Source organism: Trichinella spiralis (assembly GCF_000181795.1).
Source record: "Trichinella spiralis strain ISS 195 chromosome Unknown Scfld7, whole genome shotgun sequence".
In the NCBI taxonomy this organism is placed as follows: Eukaryota; Metazoa; Nematoda; class Enoplea; order Trichinellida; family Trichinellidae; genus Trichinella; species Trichinella spiralis.
The window spans coordinates 319,983-335,013 of NW_003526946.1; the positions used below are offsets into that span (position 1 = coordinate 319,983).

The window sequence follows — 15,031 nt, forward strand, 5'->3', positions numbered from 1 at the left end:
ATTACCGTAAGCTTAGTTGGCAGATCTTTTCACAGTATTTATGGATGGCTAGTTTTATTTTTAAAAGCCAGTTACTCAACCAAAACTCAGACTGCAAGTTCTGCACGTAAAATATTCTAAAATTCATTGTTATTGCAAAGGTACAGTTCTACCTGCGCTTATGATCTATTATTAAATAAGCACGTGTCTAACCAGTGTCTCGTGTTCCTGTTAAATTATAATTTTGCTCATTCAGAAACAGCAGAAAAAACTCTGCTTTGAAATAATTAAAAATGAAAAGATTTTACCATCGTTGTAAATGTTAGACTTTTTATTCAACGGAATAGATATAATTCATATTAATTTTTTATCTATTATAATTTATATGCTATTCCGTATTTGTTTTATACATCAAAATAAATTTCTTAAAGTTTACAATTGAAATTTAGGGAATATTTAAATTTGAAAAAAAGAATTATTCACGTTTAAAGCTCTATTTGAACAAACTACAAATTTTTACTGATTCCGAATGGAATATACAGACTGTTTTTAATTTTGTTTTGAAATGTTTCCATCTGAAATTGTTAATTTTAATAAATTTAATAAAAGAAAATTTTTTTTACTGAAGCACAGCTTTAAGTCTTTAATAGTGAGTGATTGAAATCTGATATGCACTGACTACTAAACCAGTGAAACTTGTGCAGTACAGCTTATCATTGAAAATACGTTCTTTTAATGTGTAACTTTTTTATGTTAATTTCAAAAGTAAATAATAAAGCAAGTATTTCTTTGAAATTAATTAATAATTTTTTTCTTGTGTAAGTGAAGCTATTTTATGAGTGAAGTGAATAACTGAAAATTATCAGACAATCAGTTTCAAGGAATGTATACCAAATTATGTTTGACAAATTAAAATGCTTGTTTTTTGCCTTAATATTTTCATTGTTGTGATCAATAAATAATTGAAAATAACTTTAATTCCATAAATAATTTATTTATCAAAAATTCATATTTGGATTATGAATTTTGATAATTAAAAGTGATTTACAATAATTAATACAAAATGTGAATAATCATTTTGTCATGCGCAACTGATTCAAATGTAAAGCAGGAATATGTAGATAAATTAAAGGTATCAAAATGTGCTTTTAAATAAAGATTAATTGCACTGGTCAAGTTTTCTGGTGGTCAAATTATCTCATGCGTATCAGTGAATGTTAAATTTGAAAATTATACTGCTGTTAATTTTCAAATTGCCATGTAGCAGTGAAGTTTTAAATTGAATTTTTTTTAAACAAATATTCCAATAAAATTTTTGCATCATTTAACATGAGATTAAGTTATAAAAAGGATTAGACGATAAAGTTGTAACGTTATGCAATCTTTATTTTGTTTGAAGAAAAATTAAAATTTAATCAATTGATCATTAAATTTGAAAAATTTTCCCTTACAATTTTGAAGTTGAATTTCAAATAAAAAGGAAAAGCAGCTTCAATTGAAAATTTTTACATAATTGATTTTTGCGGAAAAATCTTTCTGTCAGTCTTCAATTGTTTGCCAGAAAAAATTACATTTCCCGTTTTATTAAATGCGGAAAAATAAATATAAATACAACAGAAAAAAAACATTGGAAACAACAAGGAAGATGACACTGGTATTTGTAATGTAAAGATTGGCTATCAGATAAAATTGTTCAAAATAAGAGTTGCTTCAAAATTTTGCACTTGGGATGTTTTATTCGAGTAGGTTGTGTGTGATATTATTATTATTATTATTATCTTTGCATGTTGTAAAATTTCAAGTAAAAGCCTATGGTAGAGGTCGTAATTTTGGATGATGAACGGAAAAACGCCGTCGCGCTCCACTTGATGCACATAATCATCGTGACGGTAGTTATTAAATGCCGCCATGAGGTTGATCCTTAATTCAGTGCAGTGTGGTCGGGCAATTTTCTCCGAAACTCACCGCATCACGCATAAGCATAAGTATGCGCACAATAGAAGCAGACGACCTGAGCAGGCCGGATTCGGAAGTTCATTTCAGGTTAAAGGCGCACTTCCGACGATTTAAGCAACAAGCTGTCACCAGCAAAATACAACAAACAGCAATGCAAGCAGGGCAGCGTTGGACTGTCCGGCTTCTCCTCATCTGTCAGCTTAACGTCAATTGTTTGTCACTTCCGTCAACATCTACATGCACATTTCTCTTACAAAGCAGTGAACGATTCGTCTGACCTCATTGCTTGAAATCATCATCTGACAAAAGCAACTGTCAACGTCGTTTAAAAATTATTCGCTAAACTTATGCAATTGTAAAAAGCTGTCTGTACATGAAAAAAATGAATTGTGGCTAACAACAGCTACAACAAAACAACAATAATAATCATAATCATAAAAGCATAGGAAATTTATTTTTTCAATCCACTGAAACTAAACAACTGGAATGTCATCTTTTGCATTGTATTGTTATTTTTGTTCACTAGCCTGCCAACAGTGATCAAAAGAATACAACAATCCTTTTTATAGTGGTATCGTTTTCTACATGGAGGACTTTGTTTTTGCTGTTTACATCACAGGATGTTTACACATACTGCCAAATTGCTTATTATTGTTTATTGCAAATGAAAGCGATGCTTTGAAAGTTAACGGAAAAAATGCTTCCACAGCGCATTGGGAAGGAAAATTGTATCGCTTTTCAATTTCTGCATCTGCGTTTTCAAAAGCGATAACTTGTGAGATTTTGGCTTTGTTTTTTTTCAAATTGCATGCAAACTTTCATTTTCTTCAAATTCTGCAGAAATTGCGGAAAATTGCACTGCAACAACACCAACAGCAACAACATGCTCGCCCACGACGCTGATAACAAACTCTTGGGAGGGGGGTTTTTTTCTCCATTTCTTTTTCCCTATTTCAAATATTCAAACATTCTCTTTTCTACCACATCTGTAGCAATTTTGAATTTTACAACAAATTATTGCTGAATACTTCATTGTAATTTCAAATTTTACATATTTTGAAAAATTAAAACCAACACACATTTGGTGCAAGTTCATTTTAAATTAAATGAACAGCTAACAAAATTCTTTCGATATTTGCTCCAAATTGAGCATGACATTGCACATTGCTATGAAGTTGTTCTTCTTTTTTCAGTTTATTAATATTTTAATTTGACTAGCATGGAATAATATTAACATTAGGTATATATTCTTAGAAAATTTCTACTATAAGCACATACTTTAAACAAATATCAAAATAAAAATATCACAACTGAAAATTTCAACAATTATTCAATTCATTAAAGTCATTTTCTTCTTATTTTTCAAACTTGCATAATTTCCTTTTTAAACTGTCATATAATTTATAAGTTCACATATGAAATTTTATCTCATTTTATTTTTTAATTAAAAATACTTTCTTAGCATTTGTGTAAAACAACCAACGTAGGTGGTCTGCAATTTTATGAAGATAAAGCTGTAACACGTTGGCCATTCTTTTCTTATTTCTGATTTTCAACTTGATCAGCTTTGAGACTACTACTGAGCTCAGTATACACACCAGCTAGGCAGCCGTTATTTGTTTTTTCAAAAAATTCACAGACTGATCGCCAACAGCATGTTTCAGACTAAGTTTACTGAAATGTAAGCAAGTCGTTTGCAGAAAATAATCAAAACAACTTGTCTGTGGAAAAGAAAGAAATTTAATCAGTTATTTTTTATACATACCAGATAAATGTTGATTTCAAAACGGTTAATATTTAATAATTTTTATCATTAAATATTAAAGGATTTGCAATTTTGTAGCAAAAAGAGTAATATAACAATTTAAATTCAGAAATAGAAATTAAAGTAACAACTGCACAATTGTTTGTTAGTTTCGCTAGTTTAACTGATGCTTTCATTAATACTTTAAAGTCTCATAAAATGTCCATAATTTATATGCCATAATCTGTGATGCTTTTAATATCAATTTAATGTTAATAAAGTGTGATATAATTTTATAAAAATGAAAATATTTTATTGAACGCTTCTTAAAAATTCAACTGCTTTTTATGAAATGAAAATTAACCATAATTAAATAAGTAAATTCAAATTGCTGAATTAAGTGTATTATCAAAATTTTTATTAACTGCTTTAATATGAAATTAGATAAAAACATTTGAATTTTTCTGAAATGACTAAAGCACTATACATACTATTTATAAGTCTTTTGAAGTGAAGCAAGCAAAATTTCCATAAGTAATATTGAAATTGCTTTTCAAAAAAAATTTATTAGAATCTAATCACTTATGACATCATTAATGTCACTTTTTAATAGTATTTTCAAATTGTCTTTTTAGATAAATTGAGCACAAATGTATTATGTCTACATATTATATATAAATATAGCTTATGTTTCATCAAGCTTGCACCATGTTTACAAGATTTATATTTTGCTCTAACCAAATTAGCAAAACATTACCAATACCTTACATCTAGCTGCTGAATATTTTCAACAATATTTCCAAATTCAAAAAAATAATTTTTTATATTTATAAATGGTCTAAATTAAAAGATCATTGCTTTATGCAAAAACAAATATGAAACAAATAAATATTCAAAATAATTTCAAATAGCAAAATGAATTTATCTGTATGGTAAGTAAATTTTTTAGTAACCATTTTTTATAATTTAGAGGAGGAATTTAATCAACATCTAAACATACAAAATGCTTAATCATCAAATAAACTATGACTAACATCGGCAGTCACAAAATCAGGAAAGCAGTAGCATTTTTGTCGAAACAGATGAATCACATCATTATATTATACAAGAAGCTATCGATATCTGATTTTTAACTGTATTGATTTTTAAGGATACCATTCTGTATTAGGCATCTAACTTTCCTTTACTCATTGTTTATTCTTCCTCCACTGTTGAATAACGCATTTTTTGCAAGCAGGAAGTTAACAATGACTAAGATGAAGGAATTTTTAAAATGTATTGATTGTAAACGCACATTAAATATTTTAAGTATTTAAAAGAAGTTCAATATTATGTGCACTTGAAATATGCCTTTGTTATTGTTTGGAAGATTAGAATTCATGATTAACTAGATGATTATTTTCCTCGTTTTGATCATTAGTTTATATAAGTAAAAAGAGTATCATAAAATACTTTTAGCAATTTGATGCGTGATTATAATATATGTATGAAGTTTTATTTAATTTTGAACCGTAAATATGAAAAAAGTTATTTTATTTAAAAAATACATGTTTTAATCTTTCAGTTAAGAATTTATGCTCGATGAAAGTAGTATTACAGTCAGTTCAAAGCAGTTTTTAAACCATGCCCAATCCTGCTTAATTGCGTTTGTTCAGTGTTTAAGTCAGGAGTTACTTGGTCGTGCATAAAATGATGACGTGAATACAATACTAAAATGTATCGCGCTATACAGTCACTTCCGTTTATAAATAAATTAGATGCATTGTTTATAAAAAGTGTTTGCATTTGATGAAAGAAAATAATCTTTTCATTTTAGCATATTATCAAACTGAATGGCTTTTGTTTGTTATTTTCCTAGCTCACGTTATTTTCTGACACGTTTAGATTAGTTTGTGTATGTGTAATTTTACCATCATTATGTTGCGTATTTGTTCTCAGATGTCATTGTTTTCATCAATTCTGAATTTGCTAGTCGGTAACTGAAGCTTCTTTGCAAGATTGGCTTACATTTCAATACAGCTTGACCTGAACCGAGTCGACGGCATGATTTCGCTAACTGCAGTTCGCATCTGCAGCTGAACAATACTTGTCCCACTGAATTTTAAAATCTGATTGGCTGATTATAGGTGCAAAGGCGTGTCTCCAGTTTGTGATTGGCCAGGCAAGTTAACAGTGGGTCGGCCTGAAAATATTCCCCCAGTTTTAGTCATACACTGGACAGATGTCGGTCGGTTTTCAGACTTCGCCCAATCATCAGTCCTTTGCCGGCTCGTTTCCGTCCGCCGCTTTGTCACTGACCAACTCATTTGCTAATTCGAGCACATTTTACCCTGGATATCAGTCAGAAAACGGTCGCCTGCAACAAAATATTAAAGACTGTTCAGTGGAAAAACCGAAAACAAAGTTGAAGCGTGTACGTCAACGAGTTGACGCCGGCGAGCCTCGGAATACGTATAGCTCTATTTTTTGCTTCTCGTCTCCTGGCCGTGGTGGGCAATCTGGTAACGCCGAAGAATCTACGTCACCGGTGGCTGAATCACTGGGTGAGGAAGAAAGTTTCAAAGGATCTTTAGATTGTAGCTCTTCTGAAAAAAACGATTCAGCTGAGATGAGCATAACTTCAGAAAACCAACTAAATCGAACGATATCTGATGCTGATGGTACTCAGATGCAAAAGAAGGCTCGCGTTGAGAACATCATTAACTATATACAAAGCGTTTCACCTTGTGTGTCAGCGTCGATGTCTTCTTCTGGAAATTCCCCTGAGCCTCAAGCCGGCTCACAGACTATCAGCCAGCAAACCACCTCTCGCAGAAAGCGATATCAGCCGCAGCAGTTGGAGACCCGAGGCCAAGTTGATTCATTCTACGATGAGGAGGAAGAAGATTGTGAGGATATGATTGATGACGACACTGATGAGATAGAGCTGAATGAGCGAAAAGTCGAGGCATCTCAAGCTGACAGTTCAACAGCTCAAAATGAATCACCAAAGCAAACTACTTGCGCAGATATTGACAAAAAGAATTTGAAGGACATGCAAAATGAGCTACTGATCATGCAACGACGATACATAGAAACTTTAACTGAACATCAACGGCTTGCGTTTTTGAAAAACGAATTTACCACTATGGATGATGGAAAACGTCGAGATGGTTTGGAACTGCTTTTATCTGCTAAAGAAATTCAAACTTTGGCAGATCGTTTTAAGTCTCAGTTAATGTCAACAGTGACTTCCTGTATTGATAAGGCAGTGGAAAATTTTTTGCAGTCGCTTCGATCAGCTTCTGTCACGCCTATTGCGATGAATTTACGTAGCCACCAAGCGACTAGCGCAGAACTGAGCAACGGATCAATAGCCGCACCCAGGAATGGACTGTTTTTCAACGAACCACACTTGAGACCATTTTACTGTGGACCGTTTGGCTATTCTAACCCACTAGCGCCTGGATCATTTCCTCTTGGGCCAACGCTTAATGCACCAGGTTGCTTCCCACCTCGTCATACGGATGCTAGTTCTATTTATCCGGCGTTTCAAGGGTGTTTCAATTTTCACCCAATGGCAGCCAGCTTACAAGGAGGAGATTCAGCAAAGCCTACTACAACGGTTGGCGTAGCTGAGCCAGCTACCGCTTTTTCAGGCTTGGTCATACCAAGGAAAAGACGCAGCAAAGTTACTGATACAAGGGTGAATCGAGTTACACCTGGGCGATCAGATGAAAGTCAAAGTGAATACAGACAAACAGGAAGCTTCTTAACCGGTGGATATCCTCCATCAATGGTAGCTGTCGCAGGTGGATTTGGATATGACGAAGCAGAATTTGAACCAAACAGTCCATCCCAGTCTGAAGGAACTGAAGCTGAAGTGACGCATGGCGCTGAAATTCCTCAAGCCCAAAAGTAACTTTTTTATTTGAGTTATTTATTAGGGCACTACTAATAATCTCTTTAAAATATATTAAATTAAATTTTCAGTTTTTTTCAGCTTCTTCATCATTAAAACTATAAAGTTTTAAACTGCTAAAATGTTTTAGAATAAAAGGATTAAATATATAGAATAGCCAACAATGATTATAATAGTTAATTAGAATGCGTTAATATTGAAAAAAAATGTAAACTGCTTTTTGCACGTCTTTAACTAGTACACTGTTTTTTATGGCAACCTAGAAATGAGCCAGTTAGTTGTTTTATAAGCTATTAGTTGCATATAATTAAATTTTTTCAAATTTATAAATTACTCTGAATTAAGTCACAAAACGAATCTTCATTACAAATATGTCATTTTTGTAAAGCTTCACCACTAATCACTCTGTTTTAATAAAGCATGACTGGTTAAAATAATTGAACAATGTGATAGAGTAAGAGATAGCTTTGTGAAAAGCAGTGCTGTATTGTAAATGTAAATGTAAAGAGCATCCCAGCAAATGATCGGTTAATTAATTAATTAATTAATTAATAAGAGTCATTAATGAAAAGATATCTTAACAATGAGATAAATAGTTTACATTTTACAATAAAATGCAAAATAGTTTTTTTGTTGTTTAATTATTTATATATATATAACAGTTTAATTATTATTATTATTACATGAACATTAATTTATGTAATTCTTGTTTATTCGAGTTGGACTATTTTTCAAGCCTTATAAATAAATGTACGCTGTTTGACTTTATGAGGAAAATTTATTTTGCCTTTTATCAAACGAAACAGATTGAATGCATTACAGATAATTATTGTCGTTGGGCACAAGTCCTACATGCATCAGATATGATATTACATTGTTGATTTTTTCTTGTGAAAGGTAAAATTAGAAAAAAAAGAATAGAAGTTAGTTTTGTGAAATTTATTCCCGAGGAAGTGGCCCTTATCCCAGGGGCAAGCCATTGCTATAGAGATGGCTTCATGTGAATTGCAGCAATTAATTCACTGTCGCTATTGTGTGAATGGGTGCCAAAGCAGAGAGTGGGAAACGTCAGCGTTAAGCATGGCACGCTTTCCGGCGTTATTTCATTGCATTAAAGTTCAACCTAAGCTTGTCAGTAAAAGTTAAACCGGATATAAATCTTTCATCACGTCATAATTGCAATGCATTGAGGTCATGATAATTGTAATTTTTGCTTCTTCGTTTTATCATTTTTGGGGCATGTTTGAAGATCATGCTATCAGTAGATGAGTGTTTGTTGTTGTTGTTTCAGCACAACCTTGACGCCGATGCATCTGCGAAAAGCGAAACTGATGTTCTTCTACACAAGATATCCGAGCAGTGTATTGTTGAAAGCCTTCTTTCCGGATATTCGTTTCAACAAAAATAATACCGCTCAACTGGTGAAATGGTTTTCAAATTTTCGGTAAGTAACATCAACTGACTAGTTTTGCGTTGAAAGCATAACGGTCCCCTGAGGCTACAAAGTTGGCATAACGACTTCTTGAGTTATTATTTACTTTATTGAGTCTCTAATTCCGGCTTTGCCATTAATCGCTGTAAGATGCTTCTCGACGCCGACCTCGGTCATCGTTCGTCGACCGCTTGCCCTCAAGAGACCGGCGATGATTGTCCACTGTCGCCATTGTGCCTTGCTAGGCCGCCTTTTGCGGTGGGAAATTTAATCAAGACCGTTGGTTTTAATTTATCCACTAAAATGCCCTTCGTTAAGTCGGTCGCCTTGGCCTTGTCTTTTCCGTTTTGTTTGAAAAAGAAAAAAAATACATTAAAGTCAATGAATGAAAAGCTGAAAACTAGCCCAAGCAAACTTCCTGCAAATGTTCACAAAACAGCGCAAGAATGCTTTTTTACAGTATTGAAACCGAGGCTCATTTTCATTCTGTTATGAAATATTTTTTGTTTTTATTCTTCTTGTTACGGAATTTCTATTCCCTCCATTTTAAAGCATGCTTCATTAGCATAGAGTTGGTCATTTAATAAATAGCTCAACTTAAGGTCGGAACATTACATTACATTACATTGCACAAAGTAGGGGTTCAACTTTTATTAAAATTTATTTCAAAAATACACTTATTAGACGAAAGTTTATTCTAATATGGGACAAATGTTTGTTTATTTTTAACATTATATATTGCTCAAAGTTATCAGTTTAATAATATTCTTTGAAACACTTTTATTAAGTTGTTTAATTGAAATTTGTTCGGCACTTTCCGTTTTGTTCCAATAATTTAAGACACAACTTTGCTCATTGTTAGAGTTGTTATGTACGGTTGGTTGATTGAGAGCTGGGTTGGCTTTTGTGCGCATCGAATCTGATTGCCTTTTTTATACTTTAATTTTAAAGTTGATAACTTGAATCATTTATTAAAGCTTGAGTATTTCTTTGGAAAGCAAGCGGACGTGTATGCATCATCATGCTAGCTTTTTGCACAATTGGTTTCAACAGGACAAAAGAGATCAAAGCGCTTCATTCTCTTCAAACAGTGCCCTTTTCTCTGGCTATATCTTACGATTGCTATTCTTTACGCTTGTTTCTCTTGAGTTGCTGTTTTCGCTTTTGCCTCAAATCCCAATCCAATTACTTTGAAAGATTACTCCAATTGGCAAAGTTCTTTGAATAGTCCTGCTGAACAGACATTGACGCAGTTGGCCGTCTTGGTCATTGTCGTTTATCGCTGATCATATAAACGACTACTGGTGATGCAATCATTAAGTAGATTAGATTACTAGACCAAATCGCTCCATATTTCAATCTTCACTATTTTAATATATTTGCACGTACACATATTTATACATACATATACATATATGTATGTACATATGTATATTAAATTCACTGTCTTTTTTTCATAGGTTTTGTAAAAAAAATTTTTTTCGAAATATGAATATGTAAAGTTTAAAATTACTTTATACTGGAAAAAAATTGCATCATTATGTTTCTTTTTTTTTCTTTATAATTAAGTAGTTTGAAATGAAATAAAGAAATGCAAGTAGTATATTAGAAATATTTCAAAGTGTAATAATTTTCTTGAATTACTTATTGACTGTTCAATTTCTTTTCTCGGATTAACATTTTAAGGCTTTGCAATTAAGCTTACTTTAGCTTCTAATAAATCTGACTAATCTCTCTGATATGATAGAAAAATTGTACAATTCAATAATTGCAAACTACTCATTTGCATTTTATTATATTTCATTTCATTTTCAATTGTGGAATGAATTTTTTTGCGACAATCATTGTTTTTTCAGTTCCTTTTCAATTACATTAATATCTGCAATGTGTTGACAAATAAGCAGGCTGGCTTACTTGGTAATAATAATAATATTATTATTATTACTATTGCATTGATCATTTTGTTTTTGTTTTTTCTATTGAGCATGTTTGTTGTTGTGCTGGGGAATAATAGGCATGCTGTAATGCTTTTGTCCAATATCGGTGAACCGTTTCCGGGATGCAGGCCTGTTTGCTCAACGTGATGGCAACAGATTGTGCTCAGCTTCTCAATTTGCCGTACAAGCGATAACTTTTCATCTCCTTAATGCATCGTTTTCGGTCAGGCATTATTGATGCCGTTGAATGGCTAATGAAACTAGGCTTTCAAGAAGCGCTAGCTGGGCACGTTCGTCAGCGGACAAATAGTGCTAGCTTGAAGGAGCCAATCAGGCGTACAGGTGTGTCAACAAGGTGTTCTTCAGGGACGAAAAGCCCATTAGCAGTCGACTTTTGTTTCCAAGAGTCGTGTCACTTTCTGGATCGGTTGACCAAATCAACGACCATAAAGAGGCCTGGATCCGATTACCACCGCGTTGAGACATGAATTTTCAGAATGGAGCGTTTTCAATTGCGCTTCACTGAACTCTTCTCCCATTTGTCCGAGCATCTTGTCTAATTCGATGATTAATTAATTTTGAAACTGCACATTTCAACAGCGAAGGAAAGAAAAAACTCACAATATACATCTATGCGTGCATATATTGCATGCGCTTGCACGATTTTTAATGCACTCGGACAGACATTGACTCTTTTCAATGAAAAGAAACGTCGAATGGAAAAATAGTAATCTGCTTCGTCGACTAGAAAAGTTTTCACCGTGAAAAGCTTACAGATGTCAAATGTGAAAGCAAGAATAGATATCACTTGTGAATTTTTAAATCATTATTCATACTCTAGGTTGAAAAATAACAATTGATCAAAAAAGAATTTTTTTCAATATTACGCATAAAGCATGGTTAAATTGTAAAAAAAAGCGATGCTAATTGTGATTGTCATTGTAAAATTTGAAATTGACAATTTTCGATGAAATGAAAAATGAAAAAAAAAGAAAGATGAGAATAAATAATTATTGTTTTGTATTTCAGAGAATTTTATTACATTCAAATGGAAAAGTACGCCAGACAAGCAGTGAGCGAAGGTGCCCGTTCTGAAGCCGACATTACAGTTAGTGTTGATTCGGAATTGTACAAAGTGTTAAATTTGCACTACAACCGCAACAATCACGTTCAGGTAAATGAATTTTATTGGCTGTCAAAGCACAGGTTCTGTAGAATTTTCCATACGGGCATACGTTCTGTAGCTGGCAGCATACGAGGGCAGGGCTGTGTTATTCATCGGAGAGGGAGGATGCTAGGTTGAGGGGGAGGGGGCTTGTTTAAGCGGTGGAACTGGTTTGAAATTTTCAAAGGGCTACCGTTATGGAAAAGCAAGTTAGCCGTTTTCTTTTTCTGCTTTCGGCTGGAATGAGTACAGGTCACCTTTGAACAGTACCTACCGGAACTAAGTGCACTGTGAAGGGTAGGGGCAATTTTCTATAAATTATCAACCAACCATCAACAGACCAACGGTGAATGAATTATTGTGCTAACATTGAAAAGGCATAAATTCAAAAATTAATCTAGTGCACAAACCGTTAAATTAGACCATTGTAAGATGGTGGGTGCATTTTTAGGGTGGATTAAATTTTCACTGATGAAAAGTGGTAATAATAATTTTCAACATTTTTAGGCTCCTGCCAGTTTTAGACGGGTGGTTGAAGCAACGTTGCACGAATTTTTCAACGCTGTTCTGTCAGGTCGAGATGCGGAACCATCTTGGAAAAAATCCATTTACAAAGTTATTGCTCGAATGGACGATCAAATACCTGAATATTTCAAATCGCCTAATTTTTTAGAACAACTCGAATAATCGAATCCAATCTACTTCTCATTAATTGAATCTTTTGGTTTTTTCATTTTTTATAATGACAAAACAATATTCAAAAAATGGATACAATTTTTTTTATGAGAATGCAATTTTCTTGTATTATGATTTCTATTTCGAAATCAATTTCTTCTTAATTTTGCTAAATTTTCCAATCGTGATTACAAATCACTCGTCTGATGTACTTATTGATCATCAATTTCTTTACTTTTTGTTCGCTTGTTTGCTTGTTTGTTTGTTTCTTTTGAACAATTTTTTTCTTCAACTTAAGGCACTTAATTTTTAATGGAATGATAATTTTCCTTGAAAACAGTTGTTTCAAGTGTGTCACTTGAATATTTCAAATTAATTGGCATGTACTGAAATGAGAACTACATAATAAATTTTGCTGCGTTCGATTATTATTATTATTATTATTATCATTATTAGATTTTTACTTCTTGAAGAGCAACTTGTTTTCATCGACTGCAAAATGATGGAAAATATTTGCACTACACTAATTGTACAAATTATAAATTATGAATAGAAACAGAGAAATAATTTTTAAATTATTCAAAAACTTTCTCTTCCACGTTAGTGATTGTGATTCTAGCTAGAAAATTCTTTACGCAACTGCGTTGTCGTTAAATTAATTAAATATTAATTTTTAATTATTCATCAGAGTTGATCGGTTAAAAATAAGTACAATTTTCTTAAATCAAATTTTATTTCAACAAAAAAATACTGGTTTTGATTATAATTTAAAGTTTAATTTATTTTTTGTTTTTTCATTTCAAATTTTGCAAATTAAAATTGTACATAAAGCTTAAATGAAAAAATTGTATAATATGTGAAGAATAGAAAAATTATATTGCAAAATATAGACTTTTACTTTTTATTCTATGTTGAAAATAATGAAATGCTCGAGCAAATTTTTACAACTAAGTGCACAGTTTCATAAATAGCAGCAATTGATAAAGTTATCACAACGATAGCTAATGTTGAAATCAAAGTCGTCTCTGCGTTGTATTGAGTTACACATTTTCTGTGAGGACCACACGAAATGTAAGCTTATCCACTCTGTGGTAATGTGATCTGAGATGCCATTTTGACCTGCATGCAATAAAGCACAAAAGCATATCAACCCCTTGTGCATAGTGTAGAAGAATGGATTGTAAAAAAAAGAAGAAAACAATTTTCATTCTTGAATATCAGTGTGTGTTGGAGAGTGAATTTTGCAAATTGCTTCTATAGTAACGGATTTGTCGCTTTTTCTCAGTTGTGAGGGATGTGGCAGGCAGGTAGATAGATGGGCAGGTAGGTCGGTATTGATTCGATTTTCTTCCGTTCTAGAAAATGACTGCTGAAGGTTGTTTTTGTAAAACGTAGTATTATAATTTTGCCATTTTTGCAACATCCTGTTTCCAAACGATTAGGTCGGTTGACCGGATGTTCGTTCAGCTCAGAAGCTTACAGTTGTTGTCTTAGTAAGCGTGTTGGTGAAAAAGTTGATTGAATGAAATTGTGCGCTGTTGTGACCGCAGCTGGTCGAATTAAGAGGTACCTTTACGGATATCTGTAAACAAATCAGGCGTCGGCTTTGCCACCTGCCACCCGATGATCAGCACGTGAGAAAGGAAGTTGATCAGATGAACTGACACTGGTACATTGAAGGAGGTGGTCAATGAAGCGCCTCCATTCCCAGGTTGATCGGTCCAATTACGCCGTCGCATAATTAAACATGCATGAAAAGGTCAGCTGAGGTCGATCTAAAACCGCTAAAACCTTTGCTCACTCAATGCAATACAGAAGCCGACCGGTCACTTTGCGGCGACTGATGAATTTCAGGACGACAACCCAATTTTCTGCTGCTGTCTTGAACTTTGGATCCTAATGTGGCCTGACTGAACAACAAGCCAGGGATACTATACAATCAAGCCAAAGTGGGATGTCACTCAATGGCTGAATTCGACCACAATTTGACAAACCTATTCATCCAACTGCATCAATGTTGACTGACCAAAGAAAAAGAAAAGCCGACATCAGTCAGGTCGCATCAAGGTCGAAAATGTGGCCATCGTCAAAGAAATTAGCACGTCATTTACTTCCTCATCAAAGACAACTTTACGACAACTTTCAAACAATTTGCATCAATATCAAGCTGTTCCACTGTCCCTGCTTGGCCACTGATTTGACATTTATTCAATTTTAATAAACAATCATTAAAAGAAATTTA

The 15,031-nt window shown here is 33.1% G+C and overlaps 1 protein-coding gene across 1 annotated transcript; it reads left to right on the forward strand.

The window, feature by feature from the left end:
• The first annotated feature begins 5,253 nt into the window (after positions 1-5,253).
• On the forward strand, positions 5,254-12,801 carry Tsp_11459 (conserved hypothetical protein). The gene is made up of 5 exons (XM_003372978.1): positions 5,254-5,277; positions 5,886-7,576; positions 8,872-9,024; positions 11,979-12,123; positions 12,622-12,801. The coding sequence occupies exons 1-5, from the start codon at positions 5,254-5,256 to the stop codon at positions 12,799-12,801; spliced, it is 2,193 nt and encodes a 730-aa protein (XP_003373026.1).
• Positions 12,802-15,031: the final 2,230 nt, after the last annotated feature.

What these genes read in the sequence shown, in the direction of transcription:
- Tsp_11459 (XM_003372978.1), top strand. Translation starts at nt 5,254, where the DNA reads ATGCTCGATGAAAGTAGTATTACA. An exon ending in TCGATGAAAGTAGTATTACA is followed by an intron (nt 5,278 to 5,885) that starts GTCAGTTCAAAG and finishes CCCCAGTTTTAG; the next exon opens with TCATACACTGGACAGATGTC. An exon ending in GAAATTCCTCAAGCCCAAAA is followed by an intron (nt 7,577 to 8,871) that starts GTAACTTTTTTA and finishes TTGTTGTTTCAG; the next exon opens with CACAACCTTGACGCCGATGC.